At 45.0% G+C, this 21,649-nt stretch overlaps 1 protein-coding gene across 1 annotated transcript; it reads right to left on the bottom strand.

Annotated features, from left to right (window-relative positions):
- Window positions 1-940: 940 nt before the first annotated feature.
- Window positions 941-20,744, bottom strand: LOC141235842 (uncharacterized). Its single transcript, XM_073668193.1, has 6 exons — window positions 20,661-20,744; window positions 7,125-7,274; window positions 6,609-6,995; window positions 6,429-6,526; window positions 6,139-6,229; window positions 941-3,728 (listed from the first exon to the last, which is right to left on the bottom strand). Exons 3-6 carry the CDS (start codon window positions 6,739-6,741, stop codon window positions 1,852-1,854), a joined length of 2,199 nt encoding a protein of 732 aa, XP_073524294.1. The 5' UTR covers window positions 6,742-6,995; window positions 7,125-7,274; window positions 20,661-20,744; the 3' UTR covers window positions 941-1,851.
- Window positions 20,745-21,649: the final 905 nt, after the last annotated feature.

Genomic DNA, 21,649 nt, shown 5'->3' with positions numbered 1-21,649 from the left:
GGGCTCTAGGACCTATTACATCACCAAACAGATAACTTGTACCTCTAAAGCGGTGGTCTATTATGCGACATGCCGCTGTCCTAAAATCTATGGAAGGCTCACAACTAGATAACTTAAGACAAGAATATGTGAACACGTCCTAGGTATTGAAGCGGCGGTAAATGAAACCGATATTTCCGGTGACTACCTCTTGAAGCTCATCAAGAGAATGCCAAGAGTGTGCAAAGCAGTCATCAAAGCAAAAGGTGGCTACTTTGAAGAACCTAGAATATAAGACATATTTTCAGTTGTTTCACACTTTTTTTGTTAAGTATATAATTCCACATGTGTTAATTTATAGTTTTGATGCCTTCAGTGTGAATGTAAAATTTTCATAGTCATGAAAATACAGAAAATCTTTAAATGAGGTGTGTCCAAACTTTTGGTCTGCACTGTATTTACATCAGAAAAGAATCATGTTAATTTGTCTCATGCTCTTCATTAGTGCTCCTCCATTGTTTTACTATTAACTGTCTCTGTTTCTGCGATTCATATTTTTTTCCTGTATAAATTATAATTAATAACATTTTGTAATTTTTTCACTATTATATGGGACTCTGACTTGAAGTTTTTTCCTCTTGTTTCTTATGTATGGAGGAGCATGTGGGGCCCATTATACTGTATACTGGTTGGCCCACGACTTTGTCAAAGTTTTCATGTTGTGAGTTTTACATTCCTAATGTAGAATCAGTCTGGGTAAATGTACATGGACGTGGCAATAATGGAAAGCTGCTAACTGGAGTTTGCTACAAGCCTCCTAATATAGCTGAACACGTAGAGGATGAAATGCTGCAACAAGTTAAAAAGGCAACAAAAACAAGTCATGGTGAAAAGTGTTGGATCCCTTGAAATTGTTCCAGAAAATGAAGTAATTCTCCCAGAAAATTATTGCAATTACATGTTTTGTTCTACACGTTTATTTCCTTTGCGTGTATTGGAACAACACAAGAAAACAGAGAAAAAAAGGCAAATTAAACATAATCTTGCACAAAATAGGCTGGAAAAAATTGTTGGCACCTTGCCTAAATTGTGGGTAAACAACTTTGTTTCAAGTGAATGTGAAGCTTGTTCAAACGCAATTGTGGCAAGTAACAGGTGTGGGCAATATGAAAATCACAACTAAAACCAGATAAAAAAGGGAGAAGTTGATTCAATCTTTGCATTGTGTGCATATGTGTGCCACACTAAGCATGGAGAAAACAGAAAGAGGAGACGAGAACTGTCTGAGGATTTGAGAACCAAAATTGTTGAAAAATATCAACAATTTCAAGGTTATAAGTCCATCTTTAGGGATCCGCATGTTCCTTTGTCCAAGGTGCGCAGCATAATCAATAAATTTACAACCCATATAGTTAAATATGGTGGAGGTTCAAATGTGTTTTGGGGTGGTTTCGCTGCCTCTGGCACTAGGTGCCTTGACTGTGTGCAAGGCCTCATGAAATCTGAAGATTAGTAAAGGATTTTGGGTCACAATTTAGTGCCTAGTGTCAGAAAGCTGGGTTTGTGTCCTAGGTCATGGGTCTTCATACTTTACTTTCCCCTTGTTGATAGTGTGTTGCAGCCTCCCCTCTGGTTCCTCAGGAGGTATAAGAAACTCCTCAACGGCTTATTAGGGAGTTAGGTCTGTGGTGGTGTTTTTAGTTGTGCAGCTAGGGCCTTACTTGTCTGTACAGAGACTAGTTGGGTGTAGTTGTGGCATTCTCCCCTGTGTGGGTTCTCTGGTGGTTATTAAGATGCGCTTTCTGGTTAAAATATTTCCCACAATCTGAACATGAAAAAGGCTTCTCCCCTGTGTGAATTCTATGATGTTTATTAACATGTGATTTCTGTACAAAACATTTCCGGCTTCTCCCCTGTGTGGGTTCTCTGGAGCTTATCAAAATCAGATTTGTGGTTAAAACATTTTCCATATTCTGAACACAGAAAAGGCTTCACCCCTGTGTGAGTTCTCTGATGTTTGATAAGAGTTGATTTCGCAGTAAAACATTTCCCACATTCTGAACATGTAAAAGGCTTCTCCCCTGTGTGAGTTTTGTGATGTTTGATAAGAGTTGATTTCGCTGTAAAACGTTTCCCACATTCTGAACATGAAAATGGCTTCTCTCCTGTGTGAGTTCTCTGGTGTACAATAAGAGTTGATTTCTCTGTAAAACATTTTCCACATTCTGAACATGGAAAAGGCTTGTCTCCTGTGTGAGTTCTCTGATGTGTGATAAGCTTTGATTTCTTTGCAAAACATTTCCCACATTCTGAACAAGAAAATGGCTTCTCCCCTGTGTGAGTTCTCTGATGTGCAATAAGAGTTGATTTCTCTGTAAAACATTTCCCACATTCTGAACATGAAAAAGGCTTCTCACCTGTGTGAGTTTTGTGATGCTTGATAAGATTTGATTTCTCTGTAAAATATTTCCCACATTCTGAACATGAAAATGGCTTGTCCCCTGTGTGAGTTCTCTGATGTGCAATAAGAGTTGATTTCTCTGTAAAATATTTCACACATTCTGAACAAGAAACAGGCTTCTCACCTGTGTGAGTTCTCTGATGTTTGATAAGAGTTGATTTCTCTGTAAAACATTTCCCACATTCTGAACATGAAAAAGGCTTCTCCCCTGTGTGAGTTCTCTGGTGTTTGATAAGAGTTGATTTCTCTGTAAAACATTTCCCACATTCTGAACATGTAAAAGGCTTCTCACCTGTGTGAGTTTTGTGATGCTTGATAAGATTTGATTTCTCTGTAAAATATTTCCCACATTCTGAACATGAAAATGGCTTCTCCCCTGTGTGAGTTCTCTGGTGTGCAATAAGAGTTGATTTCGCTGTAAAATATTTCACACATTCTGAACATGAAAATGGCTTCTCCCCTGTGTGAGTTTTGTGATGCTTGATAAGATTTGATTTCTTTGCAAAACACTTCCCACATTCTGAACAAGAAAATGGCTTCTCCCCAGTGTGAGTTTTCTGATGTGCAATAAGAGTTGATTTCGCTGTAAAATATTTCACACATTCTGAACATGAAAATGGCTTCTCCCCTGTGTGAGTTCTCTGGTGCTTAAGAAAACTAGATTTCTGGTTAAAACATTTTCCACATTCTGAACATGGAAAAGGCTTTTCCACTGTGTGAGTTCTCTGGTGCTTAAGAAAACTAGATTTCTGGTTAAAACATTTCCCACAATCTGAACATGAAAAAGGCTTTTCCACTGTGTGAGTTCTCTGGTGTTTGATAAGAGTGGATTTCTCTGTAAAACATTTCCCACATTCTGAACAGGAAAATGATTTCTCTCCTGTGTGAGTTACCTCATGCCTAAAAAGATCTGATTTCTGATTAAAACATTTCCCACACTTGGAGCAAGAAAATCTATTCTTCACTGTGTGAATTTTTTGATGTTTAAGAAAAGACTTTTTGAGAGGAAAACTATTTCCATATTCTGAATGTGAAAATGGCTTTTTTGCTTTAGTATCAGTTTGTTTTTTAATGCTTATTTTGTGACTATGATTTTCCTTAGTACTCGGTAATGAATCAGAAGACAGGACCTGTTTCAAAGGATCAGATGACAGATCTTTGCTGTGAAGGGATGATGGGATATCTGGGGAAATGTCATTCACTTCAATTGTATCCTGTGGGATCTGAAAACTGTCTGATTTGAAAATTGAAGATGTCAGCTGTCCCTCTGATCTCCGGGTACAGTCATCTGCCAAGAATAAAACCAATTATTATTTTTTAATAAAAAATCCTTGAATTTTATATTTTTGAACATTTCTACTTAAACTGTCAGTAAATAAAGGCAAGTTCTATAAAAAAAAAAATCACTTATTCACCAGGACCATCTAATAGAAAACCTCATAGGATGAACCAGTAGAGCGTCGTGTTCAGCTGTTTGTTCATTCTGCCTCCCAAATATGGAGTAAAAGGCGCAGGCTCTGTCCAGCCACTAAGATTAGGGTGAATGGGACCAGTAGTACCATCCAGTCTGGCAGTATGGGTGTGTGTGCTGTCCAGCTGGAGTAATCTGCTCCCTACTTCAGCCATTTGGAAAGCACCGCACCCTACTAAAGCTGGAAGCATATTGCCGGAAGCTGCCAGATCCAGCCTTGTTCTCCTCTGGTTCAGGCCTCTGTGCTCAGCTCCCGGCTTGTGTATTTGTTTCCTGGTGTGACCTCGGCCCGTTTACTGACTACTCGTGTCTTCTGATCTTGTATTTTCTCTGCCCTCCAGGTTCTGATCCGGCTACCTGACTATTCTTCTTCCCATCTCACTCCACAGAACAGCAGGTAACACCGTGGTCCAAACCTAGGGGTCTCTGTGTAAGTCCAGATCCATATAGAGGGGTTAAAGGGTGATGAGCAAAGTAATTTGTGAAATCTGTAAATGGAGTAGATAGTGACAAGTCAGTTTGTGGTGGCCATCTTTTGAGCTGCCAGGTGACCATGAACAGTGCCCCCAATACATTGCGTCTGCGAACTATTCCAGGAAAATCTGCATTCCTAATAGCTAAATGGCGCTCCTTCCCTTCTTACCCTGCCATGTGCCCAGACAGCAGTGTACAACCGTATATAGGGGATTGTCAGATTCAAGAGAAGTTGGAAAATAATTTGTAAGGTCCATTTGTTTCCTATTATCCTTTGTGAAGAATTCCAAAATTATCACCACATAAAGTGACAAAACGTCAGATTTGAAAAATGGGGCCTGATTAGGAACAAAAAACTGTCTGCGGGAAGGGGTTAAATCAGAGGATTACTGAAGTCAAAAACTGTGAGTATAGACAATAAAACATCTACTGAAATGATCAAACTCAACAGTCTCCATCAAAGAAAAATGAGTAACTAGTGGAGAAACCTCTCTGGGGTAATTAGAGTCTGGGGCTCGGTGGCTCTTGGCAATCTAAACTATTGTAAGGGACAATATTTTCTATCACATGAGTGTCAAGAAGAAATATTAGACATTTAAAGTGAAGTTTTTTACAATACTGCAGAGCTGAGGGGTCTTAAATTTAGATCTCTGGCATTTGGAAGAGGCAATGGAGATCTTTTTGAAAGACTACCAGGGTGTTAAAGACTCACATAAGTGAGGCCAGCCGATCCCACCACAATCAGACTATCATACAGAATGAACTTGTAAAAAAAAGAATATATAAACATGTAACATCCCCAACAACAACGTATGTATGAAGGGAGAAATCCAACACTAAACCGGAGATGCACTCATTTATGGTGGACCATTGGAGGTATGATGAGTCCAGACCAGAAGAGTAGAGAAAGTATTAGTGCCCCCATTTCAGGAGAGATTGTGCAGGAATCTGAATTCTTTAGGATTGAAAACATAATGGAATTTATGATGTGGAGTGAATCCATGAAACCAGGGCTCGAGCCATGCCACCACATCTCCTGCCGGTGTGATTAGATGTATATTACAGCCATCAGCCACGCACAGCTTAGAGACATATCACCGCACAGGTGTAATGGTATTTATGTAGTTTATCAAGATCCTGTTTGAAGTTAGTTGGTTTAAAAAGAAATTGAAAAGTCAGGATAAAGGGAAACTCCGTTGTTATTGTACAGAAATTCACACTTGGCCCTCACTGCACATTTAATGTTGTCGATCATAAAAGAGAAGTTTGGCCAGAAAGACTGGACCTGGTCTTGTAGGCACCATACGAGCACATTCAGCAGCACAGAAGGGAGAGAAGGTAGATTCATCCAATAAGATATCAGGGATCTAGGAAGCCAACAGCATCATTACCCTCCGCTTTCTCTTACAGGTCCATCAGAATATTTTTCTTCAAGTGATTTTCTCACTTGTCAGCACTTTCTACGTACGCTGTCATTTGGCTTTGTAGTTTACAGATCGGGGCAGGTAACGGTCAGCATCTACTAATCCCAGGGGGTAGGTGGATCCTCCAGGTTGTAAGTTCTATAGAAAAGGTCTTTCACAATTACACAAAGTAAATTGAATATTTTCGGATGGAGAAAAATGTTGTGGTCTAGTGGGAAAATGGTGATCACACGATTGTGATACGGCCGGACTACACGACTGATAAAGCAGCCACAGCCGGTGAGTGAGAAGAATCTGTGACTTCTCAGAGTTTAGTGGTCACTACTCACCTGGGTAGTCATATGTAGGAATCTGCTCCTTACACCGCTCATCACCCCTCACATATGTCTCTGTAGTATTAATATGGATCAGATCTTCACCCTGAAACAAATATTATAAAAGTCACAGACAGATGGAGAAGTCCCATCTATGATCAGCTCTAATCCTGCCATCTCCACCGTTCTCATTACACAAGTATAAACCATAATAATACTGGTGGATAAAACAAGACTGAGCACAAGACCTTCACAGCCGTCTACACATCATAGGGGAGATCTCATGACACCATCTCTCCATCTACCTGATGATCCTGAGGAACATTGGGGTCTTCTTGTTTACGGTCCTGTGGAAGAAGAGGACGGGGACATCTCTCTGGTGTTGTCCTCTTACTGGATAGATCTGGAGGAAACACATACAGGACTGAATTCATTCTTTACATAGAGATAATTATAGGTCGTGTGTATTTAGTCCGGTCTATTACCTAGTGATGTGAGGGGCTGGGGAACCTCCATCATGACGTCCTTGTACAGATCTTTGTGTCCTTCTAAATACTCCCACTCCTCCATGGAGAAATAGACGGCGACATCCTGACACCTTATAGGAACCCGACACATACAATGATACCGTCATCCCCCCGATCCCTCCATAGCGTTACTGTATAATGTCCCAGCATTCCCAGCAGTGTCACCTCTCCAGTCAGCAGCTCAATCATCTTGTAGGTGAGTTCTAGGATCTTCTGGTCATTGATGTCCTCAAGCATCAGGGGGTGAGGTGGAAGCCCTGTGATTGGGCTCAGGGGTCTTCCCCATCCCTCAGACACAGGGTCCTGACGGCGTTCACTAGAGGTCTTCTTCACTACTGTGTAATCCTGGTTATGGAGAGACTCATTAATAAATCTCTCTACAGACATTTCCAGAGTCCTCACTTCTCCAGTTCTGTCCATCTGTTATTCCCATAGATAAGAATGATGTAATGTGACGTCATCAGAATCTCTCACCTCTCCAGTAAGCCGGAAGAGGATCTCTAGGGTGAGGTGTAATATCCTCTCCACCATCTTGTCTCTGTCCATATGCATCTTTGACGGGTAAATCAGGAAAATTCTCTTCTATGGAAGATCTTCACTGAGAGGATTCGGTATTGTAGAGACCTGAATGAGAAGAAGATGAGCCAATGTAACATCATAAAAATTCTGTGTAATAATACAATTACTTTAGATAATAAGGGAAACATATGAGGAGATTTATTATTTTACAGTATGTAGCTTTCTTCTTTATAACTACTAATAAAACCTATATATTTTATGCTATAGACAACAAGCAGTTTCTTCCTCGGAGTCGGCAGCTGAATACGTTTCACATAGACTCATCTTCCATAACGCTAATTCTCGTCTCATTTACCGACACTGGAATACTGCAGGAGATATTCATTACACGTGACATTAGAAATAACTACTTCATGATGAGGATGAAATCTTCATATTCTACCACAGCTCTTGAAACATATTTGGCCAGAGTCCGTCACTGACTACATCACCACTGGCCGTCTGTATGAATGTTTCCCATCTTCCCCGGACTGTAATCTTCTATCACGTTAGATCTCATGTCTGATTTACACACAGAAATTTGAGACTTTTATAAAAGCTTTTTTATTTGCACAAACATCGCAGACAGAAATTATTTGATGCCAAAGTCTCCATGTACAGTGTTTTATGGGGTTTATTTCTGCCCTTATATTACAAGAAAAAAACAGAAAAAAAAGATATTAACATGTTTCAAAAGAAAATTGGCACCAACAATTCCTGTAAAAAGAAAAAAACATGCAAAAAGCATAGGATACATTTTGTTATTTTTCAATATGTTAAACATTTGTTTTAACCCCTTTCCGACGACATCAGTAATAGTACGTAGCTGTGACCTGGGACTTATGGACCAGCTATGTACTTTTAAGCATAATGCGATCGCGCCCGCACACAAGCGGTGCAGGGCAATCGCTGCCGGGTGTCAGCTGATTGTCACAGCTGACACCCGGTGATATATGCAGGGAGCAGTCCCGCACCGCTCCCAGCACATTAACTCCCACACTGCTGCAATCGAAATTGATCGCAGCATTGCAGGGGCAAGGAGGGAGGTAAGTGCTGGTACTCACCTCCTCTGTGGCCCCCAGCGATGTCTGCGGTGGCTCCCGGATGTTGTCATGATGACCCGATGTCGCCATGACAGCATCCGGGTCACCAGGAAGTTACGTTGGTCATACGCAGTGCTGACAGGCTGCATGACATAGGGAGCTGCTGCTCTCTATGCTATACAGTCGATCAGGCTGCAAAAAGTGAAAGTCCCATAGTGGGACAATGTGTAAAAGTAAAAAAAAGGGTAGGAAAGTGAAAATATAAAAAAAAAATGAAAAAAATAATCCCCAAAAAATAAAAATATATTGTACCCATAATATTTATTTATTATGAAAAAAAAACAATAAAAGTACACATATTTGGTATCACCGCATCCGGAACGACCTGACCTATAAAACTGTCCCACTAGTTAACCCATTTAGTGAACACGGTAAAAAAAAATAAAAATGAAGCAACGTCATCTTGTCCCGCAAAAAACAAGCCCCATCATCCGAAAAAATAAAAAAGTTATAGCTCTCAGAATAAAGCGATACAAAAAAAATATTTTTTCTAGAAAATAGTTTTAATTGTGTAAAAGCGCCAAAACATAAAAAAAATAAAAATGTGATACCGCTGTAAACTTACTGACCCGTAGAATAAAGCTGCCTTATCAATTTTACCAAATGCGGCGCGGCATAAAAAAAAAACAATTCCGGAATTGCTGTTTTTTGTTTATTCTGCCTCCCAAGAATCGGAATAGAAAGCGATCAAAAAATTCCACATGCCCGAAAATGGTACCAATAAAAACGCCAACTTGTCCCACAAAAAACAAGCTGTCACATAACTCTGTCGGCCAAAATATCGAAAAATTACAGCTCTCAAAATATGGAGATGCAAACACTAGTCTTTGCAAAAAAAAGCGTCTTTTAGTGTGTGACAGCTGTCTATCATAAAAACCCGATATGAATCTGGTATCGCTGTAATCACACCAACCCAAAGAATAAAGTCATCTAATCAGTTATACCGCACGAGGAACGGCGTAAAAAAATAAACTCTAGAGTTAGGATTGTGCTAGGGTTAGGGCTGTATTAGGGTTGGGATTTTTTCAAAGGTAAAGAAAAAAAAATGATGATGATAGGGCGACCAATGTTGAGCGCAAGTGCTCGCTACTTGAGTTTGCATCAGGTGCTCGGGAATGCACTGAGTATCGCGGGTGCTCGAGTGACATGCTCGAGTCTCTGCTCCATATGTTTCGCAGCCCAAAAAAACGTTGCTGGGATCGCCTGCCATGCACGAGCGATCCACGCATGTTTTTTTGGGTTTCTAACAACCGTGAAACATGCGGGGCAGGGACTTGAGCACCCGCGATACATGGTGCATACCCGAGTACCCGATGCAAACTTAAGTAGCGAGCACTTGCGCTCAAGACTAATGACAACTTATTCAATATGATGACCTAATGTTATCAAATTCTGTGTCGTACCTCTGGGTTCAAAATGTACACTATACCCCTTGATAAAATCTTTGAGGGGTCTAGTTTTCAACATGGAGTCAATTGTGGAGGGTTTCCACTATTTAGGCACATCAGGGGCTCCCGAAATACGACATGGCGTCCGCTGTAGATTCCAGACAATTTTGTGTTCAAAAAGTCACACAGTGCTCCTTCCCTTCTGAACCCCGACGTGCGCCCAAACACTGTATTCTCCCCACATATGGGGTATTGGCATACTCAGAAGAAATTGAAAACAGTTTTTAGGTTCCATTTTGTCCTCTTACCCTTTTGAAAATTAAAAATTTGGGGCTAAACGATCATTTTTGTGGAAAAAGTTACATTTTTTTATTTTCACGGCTCCATGTTATAAACTTCTGTGAAGCACCTGGGGGTTCAAGGTGCTCAGCACACATCTTGGTAAGTTCCCTGAGGAAACACAGTGGTGTAGATAGAAATCACAGGTCCCACAGCAATAGCTGTAATTGGCCCCCCCAACCTCAAAAGGAAAATATATACATGTACTGTATATTTGTATTTGGCAGTGTCATAGCTCCTGACTCTGCACATCTCATGCTGTCGTTGTACTTGGCAGGCCTGGGCCAGATGGTATGGAGATGAATAAGAGAAGCCAAAGTCCAAAAATAAACTTTTCTTTATTTAACAAGACGTTGATGAGAAGTATATACATCAGATAGCAGGCACAACACTTTATGAATGCGTCTTCTGCACTATGCAGAGTCAAGAATTTTCCGGTTACATGTAGTGGCACATAAGTTTTGTTACAAGCTAGAACAGTCCATAAAATCATTATTGAGCAAGATGTGCACACGATCAGGAGCCGCTGTGGGTTTGACGCTGCGTGCCGCTGTGGGTTTGACACAGTGGCCAGATGTTACAGCATAGTGGATGGGATTTGTAGAAATCCCATGTCCACTATGCGTCTCCGTGCACCTGCAGATCACCCGCGGACACTGACATGCGGCGCATCTTTCCAGACCACAGCATGTCAATTTCTCTTGCGGAGTCGCTAGTCTCTGCAAGAGAAATTAGATCACTACAATGGATTGAATGCGGCGAATCCGAATGGTTCATTGAACACATGCGGATTCACCTGCGTTCATATAATGCATGCGCAAATTCATGTGAGGCTATGTGCCCACGATGCAGAAAATTTCTGCATCTCCCTGGCAGAAAAAACGCATGCAGATTGTGCATGCGTTTTTCCTGCCAAATACATGCAGATGTGAACAGTTCTTCACTTGCATTTCCGCATGCGGGTTGACAAGCGCTTTCCAAGCGATTTTAGCATCACCTGGAAAGTGCTTGACAACATGGTCACACTATATAAATCCATGCAACCGACATGGATTTATATAGTGTGCCCGTAAAGAATGTTACCTTCTGATGACCCCCGGAGTCTTGCTTCGCTCCGTTCTGGCAGCCGGGAGATCGCTGTGCACTGCACTAGGACCTGCCGTCACATAACTATGACGTCAGCGCAGGTCCTACAGTCCTTCGCGATCTGCCGGCAAAGGAGGACGAGTGCAGCGCGGGCCGCCAGAAGGTGAATATAATCTTTATTTTTTATTTTATTCTTTTTTTTACCGGTTCTATGGTACCCGGGTCTGGAGGAGAGTCTCCTCTCCTCCAGACCTGGGTACCATCTGCTCATCGAACCGTGTGATATCCGCTTGTGTAGATGCAGTGGTGCGGATGTCACGCGGTCCAATGCAAGTCAATGGCGGCGATTACACTACGTGTCCGCAAAATTAATGGACATGCTGCTGATTTTTGAGCGCAGCATAAACGCTGCGGAAAAATCCGCAGCATGGGCATTGAAATTGCGGCTTGTCATTGGGGACCATGAGGGGCGGATTACCAAGCGTTTTTTAAGCGTTTACGCTGCGGAAATTCCACTGCACAAACGCTTGCAAAACGCATAGTGGGCACACAGCCTGAAAAACGCTTCAAATCCGCTTGTCCCTGGCAAGAAAAACGCATGTACAATCCGCATGTACAATCTGCATGAGTTTTTTCTGCCAGGGAGATGCAGAAACGCTCAGGAAAAAATCCGGAGCATTTCTGCATCGTGGGCACTTAGCCTAATACTATCAAAGTTCATGTGATGAGGGCCACACACTTCTTGCTGAGGCACTGCATCTTCAGCTCTCCATAGGAGAACTCGTGTCCTAGTTTGAAAACACTGTAGCCTCCTGTCTACTATAGACAATTGTTTCCTTAAATTCTATTTGTCTAAGATAAGGAATCCTTACTTAACTTAATCCCGTTTAATTAGGACTTCTGCTCCCCCTTGGCAAAGTTCCCAACCGTTTAAGTAGGCCTCCTGGCCTGAGCTAAATACCTCGCCCTGCTCTTTGTCTCCGCTATGCTCCCTGCCTGTAATCAGGATTCCCACTGCCATTATATCTTAGCTTTCCTTCAGAACATGCTATCTCATGTCTCCTTCCTGGCACACAACACCATATCAATTCAAGTCTGCAACCAGATAGACCAAAAGTCCGTATTTCTCACTTACTTATCTTTATGTGACTCATCACCAGGAAATTGTTCTCCTGTGTACCCATGTAGCTCAGTATGAGGGCTCCCACACAGTATGATGGCCTCCCCCACAGACCCTCACAATATGATGGCACCCACAGATCCCCCACAGCATGATGACCAACACTGTATGATGGCACCCACAGCCCCCCCAATATGATGCCCCCACAGCCCCTCACACAGTATTACGGCCACCACAGCCTGCTACACAAAATGAGGACCCCCACTCAGTATGGAAGCCCTTACAGTCCATCACAGCCCCCCCCCTGCTCCGGTCTGTGCAGTGTGAGTACTGAGGCTCCATACTACAGGTGGGATGTAGTGATGCCATAGAGCCTGTGTGCACGGAGTCTCAGAATCACAGACGAAGGCTGAAGGTTGGATCAAACAATTCACTTATTGAGAATCTCTATAAGCTAGAAGAAAAAATCCACTAAATAAATGATATTTACTGACCGAGGTGGACTAACTATGCTAAAAAGTAACTTTTATTAGAATGTATTAAAAATATACATATCTCCACCGTATTTAACATGCAGTCTATCCAATCTGAACCTTATAGATGGGTGAGATTTGGATACTGTAATGCACACGCCCGGGCTGAGCGGCGTGTGCGTGTGATAGTAGGGATTCCACTGGACCGTGCCGGAGAGTGAATGCCTGGAGGGGCGTAACTAGGTATTCACCCGATCCGACCAGGGTCACACGACGGCATACGACGCCAGTGCCCCAAGGAGGAACCGAGCAGAGGGACCAGGTGCTACTCCAGGACAGACCCCGGACACGGCTGTTGACCCACACAGGGGAATACAGGAACAGACTGGTTAGGCTGGCACACAGACTGGTGGGAATAGGCAGGCACGACTGGTATGCAGGCAGGCGGGTATGCAGGCAGGGGGGTACAGGCAAGCACGGCTAGAGTGTAGACAGGGAGGCACTAGCAGGTAGGAACACAGGCGGGACAGAACCCAGTACACACTGGGACTCAGGAACAGAACCACAGATGTGGCGGACAAACACAGCAGAGTGAGGCCGCCCAGAGAGGTGAGCGAGAGCAGGGCAGGACAAGACCGCCTGGAGCGGTGAGCAAGAGTAGAGCAGGACAAGGCCACCTGGAGCGGTGAGCAAAGGGTCAGAGCTGAGCGAGACTGCCGGAGCAGTGAGCAAGGAGTCAGAGCAGGACGAGACCGCCTGGAGCAGTGAGCAAAGGAGTCAGAGCGGAGCGAGACTGCCGGAGCAGTGAGCAAAGGAGTCAGAGCGGAACGAGACTGCCGGAGCAGTGAGCAAAGGAAGAGAGCAGAACGAGACAGCCGGAGCAGTGAGAAAGAGGGAGCAGAGCGAGACTGCAGGAGCAGTGAGGTAAAGGAAGAGAGCAGAACGAGACTGCCGGAGCAGTGAGGAAGAGGGAGCAGAGCGAGACTGCAGGAGCAGTGAGGTAAAGGAAGAGAGCAGAACGAGACTGCCAGAGCAGTGAGAAAGAGGGAGCAGAGCGGGCTAGAACCGCCAGAGCGGTGAGCAAAGGAGTCAGAGCAGGCTAGAACCGCCGGAGCGGTGAGCAAAGGAGTCAGAGCAGGCTAGAACCGCCGGAGCGGTGAGCAAAGGAGTCAGAGCAGGCTAGAACCGCTGGAGCGGTGAGCAAGGGAGTCAGAGCAAGCTAGAACCGCCGGAGCGGTGAGCAAAGGAGTCAGAGCAGGCTAGAACCGCCGGAGCGGTGAGCAAGGGAGTCAGAGCAAGCTAGAACCGCCGGAGCGGTGAGCAAGGCAGAGCAGGGGGGACAGGGCTCTGTTCACACGGAACAGACAGGAAGGGAAAGGCAGAGCCAGATACCCACAGGGTACTTGCAGTGAAGTAGCGAGTGGACCACAAACTCACAAACGGGAGTACAGAGACAACAAGCAGGAGCTAGGTACGAGTTCAGACTCTGCAGAAAAAGGAAAGGAACGGACATAGAGGCAAAACAGGTAAAGGAAAGGAGAGAGTTCAGACTGGAACTGAGTGTACGGAAGAGACCGACACTGCAGCGGGATACAGGAGCGGGTCTGGGAATACGGCCCCCAGAGGGGCGGGACGAACAGGCAAGGAGCGTGTACAGACAGGACAGACAAGATACAGGAGCGGGTCTAGGTAATCGGCCCCTAGAAGGCAGGAGGAACAGGCTAGGAGCGTGTTCAGACAGGACAGACAAGATACAGGAGCGGGTCTAGGTAATCGGCCCCTAGAAGGCGGGAGGAACAGGCTAGGAGCGTGTTCAGACAGGCCTGGAAATACAGCCTCCAGGATAGGCAGACAAGAGAACACAGAACGGGACCTGGCACCTTCAGAGTGCAAGCACACACTGAATGAAACACAATGCTCAGGCAGGGATTGATTGGGGCAGCTGGGTTATATACCAGGTGACAGACAGCAATAGGCTGAGGACGCACAAGGGGTGTGGCCCACAGCAGGTACAAAAAGCAGGAAGTGATCGGGCGCCGCCCTTAAGCAGCAGAAACAGACACAAACAGACAGCATGGAGGAAAGCCAGAGAGACATTCTGGACTGGAGATCAAGTGCGCGCTCTTGCACAGTGGGAGATGGGCCACTATGCAAGGTCGCCGCCAGGTATGTTACAGATACTAATAATAAAAATAATAAATGGTATATTATTATTCTATAGGCGAGTATTGCCGTGCTTTATTAGCTCCATCCCAGAACATTGGTAATCAGAGATCGTTCAAACTTGTGCACATTAATCAATTAGAAACAATTCCAACGTGCATATTCATCTTCACGGCACATGGAAACATTCCCCATATACATACAGTACAGACCAAAAGTTTGGACACACCTTCTCATTTAAAGATTTTTCTGTATTTTCTTGACTATGAAAATTGTACATTCACACTGAAGGCATCAAAACTATGAATTAACACATGTGGAATTATATACTTAACAAAAAAGTGTGAAACAACTGAAAATATGTCTTATATTCTAGGTTCTTCAAAGTAGCCACCTTTTGCTTTGATGACTGCTTTGCACACTCTTGGCATTCTCTTGATGAGCTTCAAGAGGTAGTCACCGGAAATGGTTTTCCAACAATCTTGAAGGAGTACCCAGAGATGCTTAGCACTTGTTGGCCCTTTTGCCTTCACTCTGCAGTCCAGCTCACCCCAAACCATCACGATTGGGTTCAGGTCTGGTGACTGTGGAGGCCAGGTCATCTGGCGTAGCACCCCATCACTCACCTACTTGGTCAAATAGCCCTTACACAGTCTGGAGGTGTGTTTGGGGTCATTGTGCTGTTGAAAAATAAATGATGGTCCAACTAAACGCAAACCGGAGGGAATAGCATGCCGCTGCAAGATGCTGTGGTAGCCATGCTGGTTCAGTATGCCTTCAATTTTGAATAAATCCCCAACAGTGTCACCAGCAAAGCCCCCCCCACACCATCACACCTCTTCTCCATGCTTCACGGTCGGAACCAGGCATGTAGGGTCCATCCGTTCACCTTTTCTGCGTCGCACAAAGACTCGGTGGTAGGAACCAAAGTTCTCAAATTTGGGCTCATCAGACCAAAGCACAGATTTCCACTGATCTAATGTCCATTCCTTGTGTTATTTAGCCCAAACAAGTCTCTTCTGCTTGTTGCCTGTCCTAAGCAGTGGTTTCCTAGCAGCTATTTTACCATGAAGGCCTGCTGCACAAAGTCTCCTCTTAACAGTTGTTGTAGAGATGTGTCTGCTGCTAGAACGCTGTGTGGCATTGACCTGGTCTCTAATCTGAGCTGCTGTTAACCTGTGATTTCTGAGGCTGGTGACTCGGATAAACTTATCGTCAGAAGCAGAGGTGACTCTTGGTCTTCCTTTCCTGGGGCGGTCCTCATGTGAGCCAGTTTCTTTGTAGCGCTTGATGGTTTTTGCAACTGCACTTGGGGACACTTTCAAAGTTTTCCCAATTTTTCGGACTGACTGATCTTCACTTCTTACAGTAATGATGGCCACTCGTTTTTCTTTACTTAGCTGCTTTTTTCTTGCCATAATACAAATTCTAACAGTCTATTCAGTAGGACTATCAGCTGTGTATCCACCAGACTTCTGCACAACACAACTGATGGTCCCAACCCCATTTATAAGGCAAGAAATCCCACTTATTAAACCTGACAGGGCACATCTGTGAAGTGAAAACCATTTCCGTTGACTACCTCTTGAAGCTCATCAAGAGAATGCCAAGAGTGTGCAAAGCAGTCATCAAAGCAAAAGGTGGCTACTTTGAAGAACCTAGAATATAAGACATATTTTCAGTTGTTTCACACTTTTTTGTTAAGTATATAATTCCACATGTGTTAATTCATAGTTTTGATGCCTTCAGTGTGAAAGTACAATTTTCATAGTCAAGAAAATACAGAAAAATCTTTAAATGAGGTGTGTCCAAACTTTTGGTCTGTACTGTATATCCCACAATCATCCCTTATTATTGCACTTTGCCCTCAATTCCAGCCCTGAACACTCAGCGAGCGCCAGTCACTATTCATGTGGATGACGAGTTCTTGTTGATCTATTGCTACTTGTCCCTTCAATAGATTTCATTATAAATGTTTATTACCTACAGAGGCTCAATAATCCCCACAGAAGGGTTAACCCCTAATACAGAAATTCCTCACACGGCTGATACCTTGTGCTGCTCTCCTTGTAGCTCCCGGTATATTCAGTCGTTTTGTTACTCAGCTGCATCCGCCAATCACAGTTACTGAGATGCAGATATCTCCTGCTGAGATCCAGGCGATCACTGTGTCCCCCCATATTGTACTACAGTATTCACATTGAGGTATTCGGGGGTCTTTATTACTGAGATGCAGATATCTCCTGCTGAGCTGCAGGTGATCACTGTGTCCCCCCATATTGTACTACAGTATTCACATTGAGGTATTCGGAGGTCTTTATTACTGAGATGCAGATATCTCCTGCTGAGCTCCAGGCGATCACTGTGTCCCCCCATATTGTACTATAGTATTCACATTGAGGTATCCGGGGGTCTATGTTACTGAGATGCAGATATCCCCTGCTGAGCTCCAGGCGATCACTGTGTCCCCCCATATTGTACTACAGTATTCACATTGAGGTATTCGGGGGTCTTTATTACTGAGATGCAGATATCTCCTGCTGATCTCCAGGCGATCACTGTGTCCCCCCATATTGTACTACAGTATTCACATTGAGGTATCCGGGGGTCTATGTTACTGAGATGCAGATATCTCCTGCTGAGATCCAGGCGATCACTGTGTCCCCCCATATTGTACTACAGTATTCACATTGAGGTATTCGGGGGTCTTTATTACTGAGATGCAGATATCTCCTGCTGAGCTGCAGGTGATCACTGTGTCCCCCCATATTGTACTACAGTATTCACATTGAGGTATTCGGGGGTCTTTATTACTGAGATGCAGATATCTCCTGCTGAGCTCCAGGCGATCACTGTGTCCCCCCATATTGTACTACAGTATTCACATTGAGGTATCCGGGAGTCTATGTTACTGAGATGCAGATATCCCCTGCTGAGCTCCAGGCGATCACTGTGTCCCCCCATATTGTACTACAGTATTCACATTGAGGTATTCGGTGGTCTTTATTACTGAGATGCAGATATCTCCTGCTGAGCTCCAGGCGATCACTGTGTCCCCCCATATTGTACTACAGTATTCACATTGAGGTATCCGGCGGTCTATGTTACTGAGATGCAGATATCCCCTGCTGAGCTCCAGGCGATCTCTGTGTCCCCCCATATTGTACTACAGTATTCACATTGAGGTATTCAGGGGTCTTTATTACTGAGATGCAGATATCTCCTGCTGAGCTCCAGGCGATCACTGTGTCCCCCCATATTGTACTACAGTATTCACATTGAGGTATCCGGGGGTCTATGTTACTGAGATGCAGATATGCCCTGCTGAGCTCCAGGCGATCACTGTGTCCCCCCATATTGTACTACAGTATTCACATTGAGGTATCCGGGGGTCTATGCTACTGAGATGCAGATACAGTGGTGGCCAAAAGTATTGGCACCCCTGCAATTCTGTCAGATAATACTCAGTTTCTTCCTGAAAATGATTGCAATCACAAATTCTTTGGTTTTATTATCTTCATTTAATTTGCTTGCAAGGAAAAAACACAAAAGAGAATGAAGCAAAAATCAAATCATTGATCATTTCACACAAAACTCCAAAAATGGGCCAGACAAAAGTATTGGCACCCTCAGCCTAATACTTGGCTGCACAACCTTTAGCCAAAATAACTGCGAACAACTGCTTCCGGTAACCATCAATGAGTTTCTTACAATGCTCTGCTGGAATTGTAGACCATTCTTCTTTGGCAAACTGCTACAGGTCCCTGATATTTGAAGGGTGCCTTCTCCAAACTGCCATTTTGAGATCTCTCCACAGGTGTTCTATGGGATTCAGGTCTGGACTCATTGCTGGCCACCTTAGAAGTCTCCAGTGCTTTCTCTAAAACCATTTTATTGTGCTTTTGGAAGTGTGTTTTGGGTCATTGTCCTGCTGGAAGACCCATGACCTCTGAGGGAGACCCAGCTTTCTCACACTGGTCCCTACATTATGCTGCAAAATTTGTTGGTAGTCTTCAGACTTCATAATGCCGTGCACACGGTCAAGCAGTCCAGTGCCAGAGGCAGCAAAGCAACCCCAAAACATCAGGGAACCTCCGCCATGTTTGACTGTAGGGACCGTGTTCTTTTCTTTGAATGCCTCTTTTTTTTTCCTGTACACTCTATGTTGATGCTTTTTCCCAAAAAGCTCTACTTTTGTCTCATCTGACCAGAGAACATTCTTCCAAAACGTTTTAGGCTTTCTCAGGTAAGTTTTGGCAAACTCCAGCCTGGCTTTTTTATGTCTCGGGGTAAGAAGTGGGGTCTTCCTGGGTATCCTACCATACAGTCCCTTTTCATTCAGATGCCGACGGATAGTACGGGTTGACAATGTTGTACCCTCGGACTGCAGGGCAGCTTGAACTTGTTTGGATGTTAGTCGAGGTTCTTTATCCACCATCCGCACAATCTTGCGTTGAAATCTCTCGTCAATTTTTCTTTTCCGTCCACATCTAGGGTGGTTAGCCACAGTGCCATGGGCTTTAAACTTCTTGATGACACTGCGGACAGAAGACACAGGAAGATTCAGGTCTTTGGAGATGGACTTGTAGCCTTGAGATTGCTCATGCTTCCTCACAATTTGGTTTCTCAAGTCCTCAGACAGTTTTTGGTCTTCTTTCTTTTCTCCATGCTCAATGTGGTACACACAAGGACACAGGACAGAGGTTGAGGCAACTTTAATCCATGTTAACTGGCTGCAAGTGTGATTTAGTTATTGCCAACACCTGTTAGGTGCCACAGGTAAGTTACAGGTGCTGTTAATTACACGAATTAGAGAAGCATCACATGATTTTTCAAACAGTGCCAATACTTTTGTCCACCCCCTTTTTTAGGTTTGGTGTGGAATTATATCCAATTTGGCTTTAGGACAATTCTTTTTGTGTTTTTTCATTGAAGACAAATTAAATGAAGAGAATAATACCAAAGAATTTGTGACTGCAATCATTTTCAGGAAGAAACTGAGTATTATCTGACAGAATTACAGGGGTGCCAATACTTTTGGCCACCACTGTATCTCCTGCTGAGCTCCAGGCGATCACTGTGTCCCCCCATATTGTACTACAGTATTCACATTGAGGTATCCGGGGGTCTATGTTACCGAGATGCAGATATCCCCTGCTGAGCTCCAGGCGATCACTGTGTCCCCCCATATTGTACTACAGTATTCACATTGAGGTATCCGAGGGTCTATGTTACTGAGATGCAGATATCCCCTGCTGAGCTCCAGGCGATCACTGTGTCCCCCCATATTGTACTACAGTAATCACATTGAGGTATCCGGGGGTCTATGTTACTGAGCTCGCTGACCTGTGCTCAGTCACCTCAGCGTGTTTCACCCACGGGCACATCATGAGGTTTATGTTATTACTCATATGTCAATTAGCTGCTATAACATTATTCATTCAGTACCGAGCTCTGACTCCCTACGATGTGAGGGGCGCAGGGCGGCTCTGAGGCCGGGCATTTATAGAGAAACCCCCCACCTCCTCTCTGTGAGGGGCATTCACTCCGGCCTCAGGTACTGCCCTACGTGTCTACGGTTTATAGGCTGCAGATGACGGATTCACCCCTGTCCTTCATCCTGCAGTCGTCAGAAGGGACCTAATGTGGACAGGAACCAGTGAAGCCACATTCTGTCCACAGCTGTTACCTCACTGTTCACACCACACAGAGACCCCCAAAGAGCCTCCTTGCTGAAGGGGTTAATGCCCCCTGCGCCCAGTAATGGGGTCTCCACATACCTCCACCTGCAGAGCCGCCACCACATATATGGCTGTTGTGTGCGCACAGGACCTGTGATGAGGTCACAGGAGGGGAGGAGTCAGGGGTCACATGATCAGGGGCCTCGGTGGATGCAGGACTCTGCTGTGCTGGTTGTCATGGTGCTGGATGAGCTGAAGTTTATGTGTGGGGTCAGGAGAGGTTTATAGTGTGGATGTAGCAGAGCCGCGTGTGTACGAGGTGTACGGAGCAGAGCCGCGCGTGTACGAGGTGTACGGAGCGGACCCGTGTGTGTACGAGGTGTACGGAGCGGAGCCGTGTGTGTACGAGGTGTACGGAGCGGAGCCGTGCGTGTACGAGGTGTACGGAGCAGAGCCGTGTGTGTACGAGGTGTACGGAGCAGAGCCGTGTGTGTACGAGGTGTACGGAGCGGAGCCGTGTGTGTACGAGGTGTACGGAGCAGAGCCGCGCGTGTACGAGGTGTACGGAGCAGAGCCGTGTGTGTACGAGGTGTACGGAGCAGAGCCGTGTGTGTACGAGGTGTACGGAGCAGAGCCGTGTGTGTACGAGGTGTACGGAGCAGAGCCGCGTGTGTATGAGGCGTACGAAGCAGAGCCGCGCGTGTACGAGATGTACGGAGCGGAGCCGCGCGTGTACGAGGTGTACGGAGCGGAGCCGTGCGTGTACGAGGTGTACGGAGCGGAGGTGTGCGTGTACGAGGTGTACGGAGCGGAGCCGTGCGTGTACGAGGTGTACGGAGCGGAGCCGCGCGTGTACGAGGTGTACGGAGCGGAGCCGCGCGTGTACGAGGTGTACGGAGCGGAGCCGCGCGTGTACGAGGTGTACGGAGCGGAGCCGCGCGTGTACGAGGTGTACGGAGCGGAGCCGTGCGTGTACGAGGTGTACGGAGCGGAGCCGCGTGTGTACGAGGTGAACGGAGCGGAGCCGCGCGTGTACGAGGTTTACGGAGCAGAGCCGCGTGTGTACGAGGTGTACGGAGCAGAGCCGC

The sequence above is a fragment of the Phyllobates terribilis genome, unplaced genomic scaffold, assembly GCF_046119375.1.
Source record: "Phyllobates terribilis strain yellow unplaced genomic scaffold, ASM4611937v1 Scaffold_691__1_contigs__length_813055, whole genome shotgun sequence".
NCBI classification, from domain to species: domain Eukaryota; kingdom Metazoa; phylum Chordata; class Amphibia; order Anura; family Dendrobatidae; genus Phyllobates; species Phyllobates terribilis.
The sequence above is the reverse complement of the archived record's forward strand: the minus strand, read 5'-3'. Positions and strand labels throughout refer to the sequence as shown.